The sequence below is a fragment of the Leiobunum rupestre genome, chromosome 4 (genome assembly GCF_980474605.1).
Source record: "Leiobunum rupestre chromosome 4, qqLeiRupe1.1.hap1, whole genome shotgun sequence".
NCBI lineage: Eukaryota > Metazoa > Arthropoda > Arachnida > Opiliones > Sclerosomatidae > Leiobunum > Leiobunum rupestre.
In genome coordinates this window covers 44,121,542-44,138,015 of record NC_143387.1, presented here as the reverse complement: position 1 = coordinate 44,138,015, position 16,474 = coordinate 44,121,542, and the positions used below count along the sequence as shown (strand labels likewise).

General features: G+C 37.4%; 2 protein-coding genes and 1 long non-coding RNA gene across 5 annotated transcripts in view; 2 read left to right on the top strand and 1 right to left on the bottom strand.

Annotated features, from left to right (window-relative positions):
- Positions 1–470: 470 nt before the first annotated feature.
- Positions 471–4,521, top strand: LOC149947936 (uncharacterized). Its single transcript, XR_016480397.1, has 2 exons — positions 471–547; positions 2,052–4,521. It is a non-coding gene; the product is annotated as an uncharacterized LOC149947936 (long non-coding RNA).
- LOC149947935 (uncharacterized) lies at positions 585–13,959 on the bottom strand. Of its 3 annotated transcripts, none has more exons than XM_090172276.1 (5): positions 13,668–13,959; positions 6,499–7,279; positions 3,514–3,898; positions 3,139–3,437; positions 585–2,963 (listed from the first exon to the last, which is right to left on the bottom strand). In XM_090172276.1, exons 1-5 carry the CDS (start codon positions 13,684–13,686, stop codon positions 2,072–2,074), a joined length of 2,376 nt encoding a protein of 791 aa, XP_090028402.1. In that variant the 5' UTR covers positions 13,687–13,959; the 3' UTR covers positions 585–2,071. The 3 variants fall into 3 exon arrangements, with proteins under 3 accessions (XP_090028402.1, XP_090028401.1, XP_090028403.1); XM_090172275.1 differs by lacking the exon at positions 13,668–13,959 and adding an exon at positions 7,419–7,544; XM_090172277.1 differs by lacking the exon at positions 13,668–13,959 and adding an exon at positions 8,553–8,574 and having other exon boundaries at positions 586–2,963.
- Positions 13,960–15,321: 1,362 nt separating this feature from the next.
- Dhc36C (Dynein heavy chain at 36C) overlaps positions 15,322–16,474 on the top strand; it is a 29,894-nt gene continuing 28,741 nt past the window's right edge. Inside the window, exons 1-3 of the mRNA XM_090172278.1 lie at positions 15,322–15,381; positions 15,453–15,665; positions 16,235–16,384. Of these exons, the coding sequence (XP_090028404.1) occupies positions 15,612–15,665; positions 16,235–16,384 (204 nt within the window). The 5' untranslated portion in view covers positions 15,322–15,381; positions 15,453–15,611. The remainder of the gene's footprint in view (positions 15,382–15,452; positions 15,666–16,234; positions 16,385–16,474) is intronic.

The window sequence follows — 16,474 nt, the reverse complement described above, 5'->3', positions numbered from 1 at the left end:
AGACGGTAGTTCTTGAAACATCTTGACCAGAAGCGTATATTGCTTGATTATAATTATCATCATAAGTAACATTTAAAATATTTGGATAAGAAAAATCGATAACGTTTAAAGACAGATTGTCACAAAACGATAGAGAAGTGGAAACTTTGGAACCCGGTGTTCGTTTCTATTGAAAGAAACAACAGTACCATTGTGGCATTGAGTATCTTTTATCGATATTTTTCGAATAAAATCATCTGGCAGACAAACCTTTGCTATCCTATAGCATTCATCCGCATAATAACATCAGAGATAAACGTTGAAGTGTTTCATTGGCTATAGTCAGGGAGAAAAGTAAGATGCAATTTCACGTAGAAGCAAGCTTATAGGAGCGTCGTAATTGAACTTTGGAAATGTCAAATCCCGGAATACCTAGGTTTTAAATTATTATCTAACATTAAGGGAAATACAATAGTGCAATAAATTTCTTCATATCATTTTCCCAAAAAAGGATTTTTTTAAACAGATAACGTACCTTTTTCAATAAGAGAGGCACCAGAAAAAAAATGTAAGGAAAATAGATTTTATTTCCTAATGTTCAAACATTCATATTTTTCACAAACACATTTTCTATCGTTAATTTATGTTCCTGGATTCGATAGGGCCTGCTAAAGGAATATTATTTTCAAGGAAGTTCGAAAAGAAATGTTCGATAGACCAATTATTTTATTGTTTAATAACATTTGAATTATAATTTTGGAAATTAGTTTATTTAATTGACTGCATATTCTACACATAACGCTTAACGGTAAAAATCCCTTTTTAGATCTATCGAATCTAGAAACATCTATTAAAACTTAAAGACTAGATTTATCAATTGACTAATGAATTTTTTTAAATCACATTTTCACTAGATATGTTTCTAAATAATTTAGTCAATGGTATTTTTATTTTTTTAAATTTAAATGGAGGATATGTTTACTGAAGGCTGTAAATAGTCTCAAGTTATGTTCACACTGTGTAACTTTTCTGGGCCAACTTTGTTTTCACAAGGATGGCTAAGCGTGAAAACGTTTGTCACTGCAACACAAAAATTTATTTTCACAATGTATTTTAATTGTTGGACAAGCTGGTCGAAAAAAGGTTATGAAGAGTGAATCTGCACAGAGAGAAAAAACTACTCGTAAAACAAATTTGAAATTCAATAAAATTACTTCGCCGCGTAGACGTTAACAATTAGGGCATATATAAAAAGAAATTTAACGAAATAAACTAATTGACAGAAGAATTTGACGGATTTGATTCCATTTAAAACATATAGTCAAAGGACCTTTTTGTACCACATTGGTTGTCTTTTTTCAAACTAAACAAGCGTGAGATACCTTGAGCATATATAAAAGGGTTAAAAATATAAACAATTACGTTGTGTATAAAAATTTTTCTTCAGAAATCAAGCCCATAAATGATTTCGGGAGAATTTTATGCTTGATTTCTTTTCTTTCTTTATCTCTTCTCTCTAAATTTAACACTTTTCTTCTTGACACAAAGGGTTTTTACTAACAAATTTGACGTGCCTTTACCCAACGCTGTAGCTACAACATCGAATATTTGGTATTGTTATAGAAAATATATAGCGAAACAATTCCACCATCGTAATATTCGCCACTGAATTCAACTAAACCCAAATTAGGAAACAAACAATAACTAACATGAGCGTAAAAATATTCGATCAAGAAATCCGTCTTAGATCCAGCCTAAGAGATAACCCGTTAATGATGATAATTTTTTCCATAAAATATTATTGAAATAAAGTATCGAAAACGGTATGATTAACCGCGTTAATTGAAACAATCAATCAACGACATTTTTTAAGTAATCTTTCAACGTTATACATTTTGATTTAAATTTATAGTATTTAATTCATCATATTTTAGTCTTCTTCAAATACCAACAAAAATAGACAATTTGCGGTCTTTGGCACTAAATTAGAAATATCACTTATTGGAAAAATATTTTAAAATAAATTATTGCGGCTCGATTAACAAAGGTATAAATTTGTACATTTATCACAGTTTTCGTAGTAACAGCGAAGTCACTCTTTAGGAGAGACGCAGTAACAGTACTTTCTGAGTTTGGCATCAGAAACGCAGGACGATTGGTTACCGTAAAGATTCAATCTGGAGACGTCTCCCAAAAGAGTGTGTTCGTGTTTGTAAGGCACAAAGCGAACGGTACCCTCGAATTTCGCCTCTCCAGGCAACGTTTCGATTTCGATGGTGTAATCCAGAATGTTACTAGTGGGTCTTCGTTCCGCGTGTAGCTTGTTCTTGGGAGTTCTTAAACTGGCTTTCAGCACCCGACGGAGTTTTAGTTTTGAGCATTCGGGATGTCCGACGAACATATCGTTCAATTTCTCTACTAGAAATTCGGATACATGAATAACCTCCTCGTCCGTCACGTCTACGGGCTCGGATTGGTGGCAAGTGCACCACGCTTCGTCTATGGCCGCGGCTTGACAACTCCGATTCACCCGTATGGGACCGAATAGTGATTTCGCCCGCTTGACGACCGCAGCCCGAATCGCTTGAAGATGAGTGTCGTCCGCCACCGATTCCGGAACCACGATAGATGCGCTTCCTCGGAAACGCAGGATATTTTGAATCGTGGCGTAGAGATCAAATGGTGTTACTAGTCGGTTGCCGTTATCTCGCAGATTACGAAACAGTTCCGGATACTTACCTTTAAAGTTTTTGGGCGGGACCATTATCAACATGGGCAATCTTTCCTCTAATCTGCCAATGTGCGTCTCACGAATTTCCCCCCATCGAAGTCCGTGATCACCCATCAGGATGATAAACGCGTTATCGAGGTGAGAATTATTATGGAGGGACTCAAAAAAGTTGGCGAAGAAATGGTCTCCGGCGGAGGCGCTGTTCAAGAAGTCGTGGCTCATACTATTAATCCATGACATTGCAAAATAATTCCTGAGGAAAGATACAAAATTGCTTAAATGTAATTTAAGAGGTAATTTCCCTTGACCTGCCGTTAGGTTTAAGCCCTCGTCATAAACAAACATAAAAGTTTGGAACTTCAGAAAAATTATTCAACAGGATATTAACCGTTAAAAACTTATATACTTGAAAATTTTAGCTGATTTACCTGCTTCCGAAATTGGATACAAATCTTTGAGCGTAATCTAAAATAGCTTCAGCTTCGGCCATTGCTCCAACGCATAAATGACAGTTCAGACGTTTGTCTCGTCCAAGATCATCTTCGTAAGGGTGGATCATGGTACGATAGTAATAGTCCGTCGGTTGCGTGTGGAAACCAGGTTTTAAATAATTAAAAGTTGATATGTGTGGCGTATCTTCCGCGTAGAAAGTGCGGTATCCTTCCTCCGAAAAACCGTCCCAAATGAAAGTACAAGCATCCATGGGATCAGATCCGTTTCTGCAAACCTTGAAATATAATAAAGAATAGACAATTGCAATCAGCTATGATAGAATTAAAACTTTACGTGGTTTTATATTTTACCTGTGGTAATTCTCTCTCGTCCACTCCCATCAGAAGAGGAATTAAATTCGGAAAAGTGTTGTCACCAACTTTATTGAAACCTTTCATTTCAATACCACCCATTGTCTCGGTCAAATATTTAAACGTTTTCTTTAATTGACGATGCATATTTATTCGGGACATGGCATCGGCACCGACTATTACTACGTTGTACTTATCGAATTTAGCAGAGTCAGAGGTTCGATTTTTCTCTTGACAACGTTGTTCCGTTTTCGGCTTGTCCATCACGAAACTGTGATAGTTTTTGAACAATACTCCCGGCGTACCTTCAATCCTACAACGAACTAGGGCGAACTCTATCTTCATTTCTTCCCCACTTTCAAAAACGGTACAGTTTTTCGAAAACCTGTAGGGAAAAAGAAAGAGCTTTAAACATACAAAATATTTGGAAATATGACTACATTGTAGCTATATAATTTGTTTCGCGCCAAAACAACGGGGCCATTTCTTCTCACTGTGTCCTTGAATGTCCATCAAATAGAATTGTTTGTAGGAGGTGATCAGTGGCGGCGTCAGGATAGTTTTAGTTATAGGCTATCACGGATCGAACCGAGCCTTAGCCTGAGGACTCGGCCAATTAGAAACATTAATATTGCCTAAATTTATATAATGAAATTTTATTTTCCTCCGTATCTAAACTATCTATTAGGGTTTTTATTAACTGTTTTTTTTATTCGATAAATAAAATACAATTGGTCGAGCTCTAAATGAATCTATATTTTGTTGTATTCTTTTTATGTATAATTTGGAAGATTTATGTATTTATTTTTGCACATGATTTTGCGACCCTAAGTTAAACTGTTGCATCGGCCTCGGTGCCGAGTCGAACATTTTTAAACCCTCGGCCCGAGGGAGTTTACGAACCCTTAATCGATCTTTGTAGGCTAATACTTTTTGTCAATTATGAGCACCTAATACATTTTTACTATTTACACCAAATAAAATGAGCTGGCATGGGCGCCCACAAAATAGCTCGAATTCTTTCTTTGTAGTGTCACCTGAATTAATGGCTTTAAAAGTCGCTTGATGACTTAGGCCTAAGGTGGTGCCTTGGGTATTAGACAATAATAATAATAATAATAATAATAATAATAATCAGTTAGGCTAAGTGAAAAAAAATAAGTTACGTGATTTTTGTAGCCTACCACTTACGCCTCCACTAGTGATGATTTTGAAAAATTAATCCTACAGCAATCCGACATGATTCTATACTAATGGGCAATTGGGCATTCCAGTTTTAAATGTAGATACGAGTGAAAAACGCTTTCTCATTTATCGGGTAAAAGTTTTTCAAACCAATAACGATATGTAATTAATTTTGTAATAATTTCCATTTATAATATTGCTATATTTTGAAGCATACTCTATTAACGTTACCTAATTACTGGAAATCGATCTTCTGGTTCGAGATTTAAATATACCAAATTAAAGTAGGAAATGCGTTTTTTGTTGCTGTAACTAGATGGAAAGAAAAATATACAGTTTTCTAACATAATAGCAGTATTTTCGGTATTTTTTTTTAAATGGATTTTCCCGAGTAAGAAAGTCTATAGACTTAATTTTAACTTTGAATTAATAGGTTTAATTTATTCTTTACGGAAAAATATTTTTTATTCTATCTGTCCCGGAAAGAGTAAAGTGCTGCTAGCGAACCACATTGCTAAGGCACTGCACACAAAGGGTTCATTAAGGACCTTTTATTAAACTGTACGTGACTTACTACGCTTTCCTTCCCCCTTTCCTCCCAAAGCGGGAAAGGCTGGAACCTCATTCATGATTCCATTACATCCTCATTGGTACAATACGCCTATTTCAAAACATATTTTGAACAAATAATGTGACGTCATTAAAAAATTCCATGGTTGTAAAAGGGGGAATTAATTGCACGTGATATTTAAAAAAATAATACATCATTTCTATGAGAGCTGAACAAATACTCTACTTAAGCTGAATATTGCTTGGTCTATTCATTTACATTTAAAAAATATTGTAATAAAAACTTCTGTTATGTCAATTTAAATCTATACCATGCGATATATGACTCTGAATATTTAAATTAAAATCAATATCTGTCATACCAAGAAACTTTGAAATATTTATAAACCAGTTGTTCAGTGGTGTATTAAATTCCTATCATTCGAGATATAAATCGTTTGAATTAGAAGTTTGCCCAGTCTGGGGAATATAATGAGAGCCAACTCAGCCAATTTCTTGAAAGGTTCCTGGTAGAGCTGTATAATTTTACGCTCCTGATAAAGAGATGCCGTTAGTTCTTGTTCATCTGCTTTTGCAATTTACAACCAATTCGCTGATTCGCGCTATCGGTATTTTCAGAAATTTCCATACAAACACTTAAAAGGCAGAGTTAGTTCAACTAAAAGTTTCTCTCTTACGATAGAAGTACCATCTACGCCAATAAAATGAAACAAGTACCTTCGCAACCTCGAGGATCTTTTCAATGAGTTAATATTTCCCGTCGACTTGCGGATAAATACAACATATCACGGTTCAAAATATACCACGTGTATTACTCCGTCTAACGACGTAAATTTAAAAATAGCACTTTAGATATATAAAAAAATCATCGAATTTTCCGGTTTTGAATTGCTTTACAAAGCGCCTATAAGACGTATTTCGGCCAAAACTCTTGTTTGTTCCAAAACGTATTTTAAAATCAGCCTGCGAAGGTGGGTGTGTCAAGTAAATAGCATAAGCAGTGTAGGAGATGTAGACTTCTCTCGTGTGTTATAGACTGAATTTTCTACTTATTATTCATCCACGTAAATATCCCGTAAATTCGCGCTTCTGTAAATTAACGCGGTCAACTACCCACCGAACTTTCCTTTCATTTTAAAATTCAGTTGGTTACTAAATGTAGTCGTAGTTGCATTCAATGGAAATATACAAGGTGTTTATTTAATTTAATCAAACTTCGATGGAACTTACCCAACCGCGTTATCCGAATAACCGTCGTTGGCTCTGAAAACCTCGTGGTAGCAGCAAATTAGGCTGCCGTTGGCGGACGTCATATTCTCTCTCTTCTTCCAATAGTCCACCAGAGATTCGTTTATTCTCAAAGCGTTTCCGTTGACGTACGTCAATGGCAAATAGTTTTTGGCACAATCCAGCGGCGGCGAGGTGGCGATCAATTTCCGAACCGTGGGATGATAGGGGTCCACGTCCGGTATCTGACAGGCGTCCGAATATACCAAGAAACCTTTTTTAACCTTCACCGAGGACGTTTCATTAAGTTGGCTTCCCGCGGTGGCAGCAATCTCCTTCGAGCCTTCGTCGGAGGGAATCGTGTAATTTTCCTTGGCTCCGACTAACTCCAAGGTGAACTCTTTCGAGGGTGCCCACTCCCGCTGGGGCATAGCCGTCGTAACATTGTGACCGTGTTCGAGTTTCGATCCGGCGTCCCTGGCCGGATTGTCGTTCCCCACCGTTTCGCTTTCGGACGATTGCCCTTTGGGGCGATTAGAATCGACACGGTAGAAATCCTTCCCAATCTCCGGCGGATCCACTCTATTTGACTCGGAATCCCTCGACTTTCCGGGGAGTTCCGCCGTGTTTACGGCCCCGATCTGAGATCTGTAGAGAAGCCCCATAAACGGCCGACGCATCGAGTAATCCTTTTCGAAGTCCACAGCCAAGAAGAAAAGCACCACGGAAAATAATATGACGAAAAATATCAATCGGCGTGAAATGCCGTGAGTGCCGCAGAATTCTAAAATGAAAAAATACTTCGAATTAATTCGAGATAATAAAGTCGATTTAAAAGCGCATTTCGTGTTTATTACGAAATCACTTCAATCGCGTGATTTATTATCGTATGCTTTAAACAGTTAGCTAGGAAACAGACTTACTTACGATACTCTTCAATTTATAAACAACTTGTTCGAGAGCTAACATTTTCGAAATTTAGATCGTGCAATAAAAAGAAAGATCAGGGAGACTATTCTCTAAAAATGAAAAATGACAAGAAAATCATGATTCGTCAAAAATGACAGTGCTCGAGTGCAGAAGAGGCTGCTATCGAAATATCAAACTATCGATAGTATTGGTCAAATTCAAAATCCTGGCGGTCTATAATGCCGACGTAAGTGATTTTAATGAAATGCTTCGACATACGGTCGATGGTGCCAATTTAAGCCTTGGGCACCAAAAATAAACATTTACGTCCTCTTAAGCATTTACTTTATGATTTGACTATAATACCGGATATAGCGTAACATACTGCCACTACTTAAAACTGAACTTACACAATCGATAATTTGATATTTCAATATCCGCCCCTTCTCCACATGCGCATTGCCATTTTTGACGAATCGAGATTTTTTTGTCATTTTTGATTTTTACAGAATATCACTCCAAAATTAAACCGTAGTTCTAAAATTATTACCAACTCAAAATATGTGATGCTTGATTGTAGAACGTAAACTAACTAAATATTAAAAAATTATACAGGAAAATATGTTACTTATGTCAAAATATTTTACACCAAAAAGTCGAGATATTATACCCTATTAAAATTAACAAATAACTGCTTTGGAGAATTGCATTTAAAATAAAAATTAAAAAATTACACTAGATAATTTTTTTAATGATGTAACATTGAAAATTTTTAAATCAAAGGTTTTTCTTGTTTATGGCATAATCGAGAAAGCAAAAATATTTAAACCTTTTAATAATTAAAAAACCATGTACTCTATGCAGTTCAAATTTCCAAAATGAAAGTCAATAAAATACTGACAATTGGAAAGAGAGATTAAGTATCGTGCAATGAAACGTGTCGGGAGAACGCGAAAAGCAAAAAAATATCATTACAGTCATAAAATTAGTTTCTTTGATTAACACGCTTCATTTCCTAATTGAGATTATTTAAAAGAAATTTCAAGTTTTAAGCTATGTAGCGAGCTGCCTACACGGTTTAACGTAGTGCTTATTTACCCTCCATTATTGATCAAAACGTTCCAAAGTGTAAACAACGTGATTCGTACCTGTCATGATTGTAATTACGCGAGCCAATATTCCCAAAAAATGCGCTCTTGCGCGAAGATCCGTTTCAACTTTATTAATCAGCCAGCCGCTCTCCAAACTCGCAATTATACGTAAAAAGAACGAATCGGAATTTATAGTTTTAACTTAAGCCATTGTTTGAACCGCTGTGTTCACAAAAGAGCGACTGACACGGATCGATCTTCCTCATTCGAATGAAACCAGCGAGCGCGATTAAAGATAAAACTCTTAATTATAACCGCGTAATGCTTTTAAACGGGAGTTAATGATAGGTGCGAACGGAGTTTTGTAGACCATGGAAGCTAAACAAAATCAATACAGATGCTTAACACACGCTGGAAGGGAAACACTGATGCACGCCGACCCGTTTGGACGGCGATAACGTCCACTTTCGAAGGTGGCAGGCGAGGGAAATAGGCCTCCGCATCCATTCCGTTGCCCATTCTAGTTCTGATATCGAAAACAGAGCGTAGCTGGAGAAAATAAGACCAAACACAAAGGCATCGCTAGAGACTATTATAACTATCGCGTGAGGGGATCGGAATCATGGACGGAGAAACCCGCGGATGAACTCGCCGCTTTCTCTCTGAAGTCGTACAAAGCAAATATCATGGCTTGTTCTACTTCGTTTCGCGCACATGTGGCTGGCCTAAAATCGAGTACAGCAGCATTATGTTAAAACACATATATATTTTGTATAGCGGCTAAAGCGGCTTTCCGATTTGAAGACACGTATACCGTGACGATAGGACGTAATTACTTAGTCCCTCAGAAGAGATCTTTGTTCGTGATGTAGGCGATATACCAGCTATTTAGAGTGTTCAGTTGGCCTTTGGTTTTATTGCGCCTACATAGACACCAAAGACGTTTCCTTATTGATTAGATGACAGCGAGAGAATCGGCTCTTTCACAATCTCGTCAATTTATATTTGTTAACGCCATACAAAGGGCAGCCTCTCTACAATGAAGAGTTTTATTGCTTTTTGTACCCTTATTGCGATAGATCATTATTGTTTTATTCCGAGCAAAACAAAATGTCGTTGTCTTATCCAGCAGAAATTATTCCTTTATCTGCAGAAGCAAAAGCATTGACTGTTTCGCCTCCGAACGAGAACTGCGCCTTTAGCGCCATTTCCTCTCGCTGTCTCCGCCATTCCCCGTCATCTGACATTATTGTAGATGGTGATTTTGGAAAATTCCTCCTATAGTCCAACAAACCGGAGTCTGTTAGAATGATTAGCCCCTTTAAATTTCTTGTTAACAAATCATTAATTGTTTAAACAGTAAACTAACGAGTTCTCATTTATTGCATAAATATTCCATTTATAATATTTCTAAATAGAAGAAAAATTATCTTCTGATTTGCGATTTAGAAATGTCTTGCTGAAACTAGGCGCAACGAAAATATACTGCCTACTAACAAACAGCCATGAAATCAAAGTTTCCGTTCAGGGTTTTTAAAAATGGCGGCGCCCACTTTTTATCGCGAAAGTTTATTGACAATGGCTATAAAGATTAGGCATGTTTAATAAAACGCGTGCAATCGTTCAATACAACTTGTACAATTAGTACATTTCATTACACGAAATGAAATGTTTATGATTATTTCTTTATTGGTCCCTGAATGAAATTTCCCATTAAAAGCAAGAAATGGAGATAGCTACGCGCTCTCGGGACGCGTCTAATGGTCGTGTTTAATCTCGAAAAACGGCAACCGGCATTCTTCCACTTATGCGAATGTTGATAATGCTTTTGGGGGCGGCTCTGATATATTTCCGTTTCCTTTTTTATAGCGAAGAACGATCAGGAAACAGATACATGTATTTACAAAGCTACGATTCACTAGAATTCTAGACTTAAAATTCAAAAACGAAAACAATTTAGAATGCATTACTTTTTAAAATGAATGAAACGACGAAACTACCTTTATTTAGCGTCATTAGAGGACCTTTACTCACAGAAGGGTAAGACTCTTATGGTAATAAATTAATAAATTGTTTATATTTTTGATATGGTTAAGTTTCTTCTCATTATTTCTATTCGTGACCGTGTTTATTTAATCGTTGTATCAACACAATATATTTTATTATTACATTTTTTAGCAAACAAGTATCACTAAAAGATCAACTGCTAGTATTAAAACTGCTATTTTTATACCTAGAACTATACCACTATATTATTCGTTGGTACAGTCCGTAATGTATTATTTTCAAATTAAAAATTACGATAGTACCAAACGATGAATGTTTCTTCGACGCAAAAAGTTTGTATTGGGCGTAACGGAATTTTTTGCACCGACGCTGTCCGTCGTGTCATTTAGCCCTAGTGAAAACCAGCCCTGGTAAATATAATGACACCAGAAGTTACTGTTTCGGGTAACGGTACTTTTTGTGACGATGAACTGTTGTGCCGTAAATGACTTGGCACTACCTTTCTAAGCATTGTAACTCGGGCCCTTGGAATAATGGCAAATGTTACAAGTCGTTGAATAACTTGCTATTGCGAGGCCTTAGGTATTAGCCTAGATAATTATCAGTGGCGTAGAATGGGGGAATGGAAAATATTGCAAAGCGCCAAATCGGTTCGAAAAGGGCATCTAATGGAGTTGGGAAACTGCTAAAATGCGTTCTACGTCGCATAAAATCGAGCTGTTGCTTCCACTCGTTTCTCGAAGCGTCTGACGAGACCACACGAGCATCCTTTCCTTTCTATATCTCATCAGATTGTGACGTCAAGTGTTTGTTTCATCCCTCTCCTAAAGTTATCTCCCAAAAATTCAACAATGGTTTGTTGTAACTTTTTTACTATTGTGTCCTTAGGACACCAAAATCAATATCTATCCCCGAATTCCAAATTTGTTATTGTTAAATACGTGTAGGTAAATTTATGAGTCATGAGTTCAATAGCGTAACTCGGCCAATGCACACAATGCAATATATTAGGGCCAGCGTTATTTATAGTTGACCACAAGCTTAGCCATCCGCCACGACGGGTGAACCGTCAATAACGTATGTATAGAGGATTACCCTTTTTTACACTGGGCCCAATTTTTTCCCTACGCCACTACGATAGTTTATTCTTAATTTCTAATAATTACGCAAAATCGAATAAGTACCAGATAGGTCTAGCTTTTGTAGCCGGTGACCTTAGCGTTCTTTGCTCATGGGACTTTTCTCATTTGGCGTCTTTCCCGCTCAAGAGATGATCGGGCAGATCCTGAATCTAATACCGACGTCACATTTTAAGGCAGACGAGTGCGACCCTAGCGCCATCCTTTCCCAGCGGTAAAACGTTTTTACCCGATCTTTTTTTACGTTGTCCATTAGGTAGAGCGAGGGGAAACTTTTCGGTATTGGTCCAGGGACGATTGGTGGCCCAACATTATTATTATTATAATTCTGGGGCCCTAGACGTTGGCGGCTTTAGAAATTCCGGGAGCGGTAGGTAGCTAAACGAGTTACTGACCCCAGCAAAAAAAATACGAAGAAAGTGGGACACGGAGAAGCTATTCATCTCAGAAAAGGTTTAGTTTGGAAAGAAATGTCACCTTAAAAGCTACACTCGTATTAGCCCTCGATTGCTACACTGTACTTGATAAAAGTGGTTCGCACATACATACATACATACATGACGTTTCCTATAAGTAAAACAATTTAAAAATTAACCACTCATTTTACAATATTTAGTGAAATATGACTAAGAAAACAGTAATTTATTTATTTATATACAAAGACCACTAAGCCACAAGCGACTTATGTGCGGTCCGAAAAAGGGGGTGGGGGATCGATAGTATATATGCATAAAGAAGGAAACAGAAAAAAAAAACATAATATAGAACAAACAGTCAAGTAGATAAACAACAATTAATTTTGAAAATAATGAAGAGGAACAGAATTAATGTGATCAAATTTGCAAATCCAATTGGTAACAGCCTTTCTAAAGACCGTTTTTGACGGCGATTGTAAAATCTCCAGTGGCAAAGCATTCCAATAGTTAATCACTCTACACGCTAAATGACGTTGACGAACAGAGCTTTTAACTAGAGGTTTAACTAATTTAGCAGAGTGACCTCTAGTATGGGTATTGGGTGACAATACGAATAGCTCTCGAAAAGGATCGCAACTTGGCAATTTCAGTGAACGCGAATACAAATCAAACACGTAGACCAGATCATTAATGCGGTGTCGAGTTATCGGATCTAAAATTCTGAGGGCATTGTTTCGGTCTACTGGGGACGATTTGTAGGTCAATTCGGAATGTCAGTGGATGAAGCTTTCCTCCCCCATATCTCGGGAAGAGTCGTTTCCCCTACGTCATAGTGTCGTCTTTCCGTGGCACGGTGGGAAAGAAGACGCCGGAACGGAAAACTGACTTTTGGTATCGACCTATTCCCACCGCACAATCTTTTAGGAAAATTTGCTTGTCAGTTTTCATTTCGACGCGGAATTTGAAAAACCGGCCATGACGATAGTGTGTCAGCGTTTTGGAAATGTTATAGATTTCGGTTCTCAAAGTTTTTAATTTTCTATAAGCCACTTCACTACTTAAAGGTTCATTTCAGTTCACGTTTAAATACGAATTTAGCCGTCTGTTTATATACAAAGGTACTATCAGAAATTTCCCAGACGTACTTTGGATTGATTAATACCCTTTTGTTTAACGGTCTCCGTTTGGTACGTACGGCACATTAATTTAATGGAATTATTGATTTAATACAGGCAATCTTTTTCGTTTTTTTTAAAGCCTCCACGTGTTCCGCAGCTTAGATCGCGATAGCGAGATAAATTGTCCAAACATCTGCGAAAGTTTCGTAGACGTCCGTACGTTTCCTTCGAAGCTAGTGCCAGAGCTTAATCTCTCCATAGAGCCTTACACGCGTATTAAATAAAATATTTATAATCGTGTAGAAGACCTTCCTTTTTAGGAAAGTATAACGGAAGTGGTTGTCGAAGCGCTGCCATGTACATACATTCGATAAATATAATAAACATATATATATATATATATATATACGGATCAAGGTACAGTTGTGAATGGATTGTAATTTTAATAAATTATTCAAATACATATTCAAAATAGTGGGCAAAAGTACTTACGGAAAGCGTTGTGAAGCATTCTTCTTCTTAATTATATCCGATACCCAGCTCAGTTCACTAGCTAGTTACGACAACGATGGACGTTTTATACATTGGACCGATATAAACAAACAAATGTTTTAAGTCATGGCGAGTAGAGCGTTAGGCTTCAGCGTACGACGCTTCCTCGCCCTGTGGCCAGCGATGGTCAAGACACTGTTCGTCGAAAACGCGAGTGTATTACGAGCACCCGCGGATGCAGACCGTGAGGAAAGAAGCTACTCCGGCAGCGGCAACATCTCTCCGGCTACTTGGGACGTCGCGCCTATGTGTTTAGAGAAGTACGAGGCAGTTTCCATGGCAACGCTCGGAGAGCATGCGCTCGGATTGTCGATCGAGCTACTATAAAACTCTTTCGGAGCCCCCCGAAAGCTTCGGATCGTAATAGCTGGGAACGACCAAATACAATATAGCCTTATGCCGTCAGTATTTATTCTTGGCCAAGAGAAGGTGGGTAATAGATGAAGGCTTGGATTTTTATCAGTTTCTTTTCTTAAAGATAAAAAAATAAATAGCAGATTTTATTGATCATGCCCGGCGTGCGACTCTACTGAATTCCCGCACTTTATCAAGGAATTTTTTTATTTGGATTAGCTTGTTGCGTACAAGCGAGTGCCTATGAAATAAGTTCTTGGTATTATCAAAAGCGGATAAGAATTGGGGGAAGTTGAGCCGTCGGGGTTATTTGTGGGGGGGACTTTAAAGCTAGTATTTACACAGCCAATCACGAAGCTCAAAAAAATAATTTACGCAGCGCAGATTTCTGGTAAGAGAACGAAGGATAATGCACAGAGGCCAAGAGTGGTTTTCTTATAGTGTCTTATTCGTTTCGGGTCTAGGAGAAGAATATTTATTTCGCCGAGCTCCTTGATTGCATGGTACCCAAACGGGAAAAAAATAAATAAAAGCAAGAATAAAACTTAAACTTTAAACCGCGAAAATAAAAATAATCGCTAAGCGATAACTTAATAGTTTTAGACTTTGAACAAATGATAAAGTTTAATAGTAATAAAAGTAAATCAGAGAAAAACGTGCCTTTAATTTAATAATTTTAACATGGACGTAAACGTGAGCTGTATGGCAGAGGGAAATAATACAGTACATTTAACACAAGACAGATATCCCGTACCTATCCCCGTAGAGAGTTTGTCATTCTCAGCTTCCGAAAACGCTCCAAAATTACGTATTTCCACTACGTTGAGAAGGCGTGTTTTTGTTGTGGATAGCTGTCATGTTACGTTTGCTTATGTACGTGAAAATAATTAAGCTTTTTAATTTAACCCGGATATGTTTTATTTCATATTTATACTAGAATTGTGTTCCAAAACGTTTCCGTTGAAACAGTTGAAGAAATTTCGAGTCCATTTCTATTTTATAGTCAGAATGTATTGAAAAATAAGCTGAACTACATTTTCCACGTATGGCGACCGCTATCACTTCTTACGGCCACGTTATCTCGTGTAATAAAATTGAATAGCTACATTCATAAAAGAGAACGAAACTCGGTAAATGGCAACTCATATTTCAGCATTATATTATTGTGTTCATTAGAACGACGTAAATCCGTTCATAATTTCAAACTATATAGTCCACTCGGCAAACCTTTGCAGCTATTGTAGCTACATTTCATTTTACGGAATAATGCGTGTGATACAGTTTCGTAGTTAGAGTTAAGGTAAGTTGGTTAGCAGTGACCCTAATATTCTCTCAAGTGTAGTAAAAACGTTGTCATTGCTCGTTTCCAAGGTAACTCGCTGTGTTTTCATCGCGGGCTGCTGCGCAGAAGTTCCCAGCGGAAGCTACGAAAGTCAATACGCGTGCCATTGTTGCGCGTTTAAAGTCATTCCAGTTTCATTCTTGAATTTCACTATCCCGGTATGTACCGGTAGTCCTTGGGATTTGACAATGGCTTACGCGGGAGATAGGCGCGTATTGCAAATGAAAGAAGACAAGGTTCTGGTAAGTCAAATTCGAAACACGCTGACTTACCCTGGATAACATATTTTTCACGAATCTAAATTTCACAAGTATCGAAAAACGTAAAACAGTTCAGAGAGGCTTTTTGAGTTACCCGTTGAATACTACACGCTTTTGTTTGTTGGACATTTATTTTTTACAGAGGCGAGTTTATACCACTTCAGGACACTAAGAGCAGTGTAATTATGGGGCCAATTTGCACCCCTCTCAAGATCTTACCAAAAATATCTTTAGCCCCCCTCCCCCTTGAATGAGCAGAATGGGGCCCTTAATAATTGGGGGCCCTAGGCGCGTGTCTAGTGTGCCCAGCCGTAAAATAACCCCTGTATTTATGTCAGCTTTTAAGTTTCAAAGTGGTTGTTGAAAATATTTATTCATAGATGTCAGTCTTTTATAATTTGAAAATGAAAAATGTGTTCCTCAATAATATGTATTGCAATTAAATACATCTACCTATTTGCTTTGTATTGAAAATAGGTTCATAAGTAATAGCAAAACGCTTACTAAATGTTGCTAAAACAGTTTAAAAAGTATTTTGATGTATGATCTAGGTACCTCTATCTCGATTGAATTTATCCTTCGGACCTCCAGCGGATGAGTCCCTTTCGATACCGAAACTGAGGTTTACTCCTGGAAACTACACCGACACTCGACCACGCGTCGTAGGAGGTGTTCGGCCAAAGACCTTAGTACGAGGATTGGTAAGCTACGTTGTCGCTTACTATTTACGTATTTTCCAATAGTGTATTTGACCTATATTCCGAAAGGACTGTGATCAATAAGATCTCTTA

Coding starts and splice junctions, on each gene's coding strand:
- LOC149947935 (XM_090172275.1), bottom strand. CDS start 7,464: ATGTTAGCTCTCGAACAAGTTGTTTATAAATTGAAGAGTATCGTAA. Junction 7,280..7,418: donor TAAATTGAAGAGTATCGTAA/GTAAGTCTGTTT, acceptor TTTTCATTTTAG/AATTCTGCGGCACTCACGGC. Junction 2,964..3,138: donor GTATCCAATTTCGGAAGCAG/GTAAATCAGCTA, acceptor ATCTTTCCTCAG/GAATTATTTTGCAATGTCAT.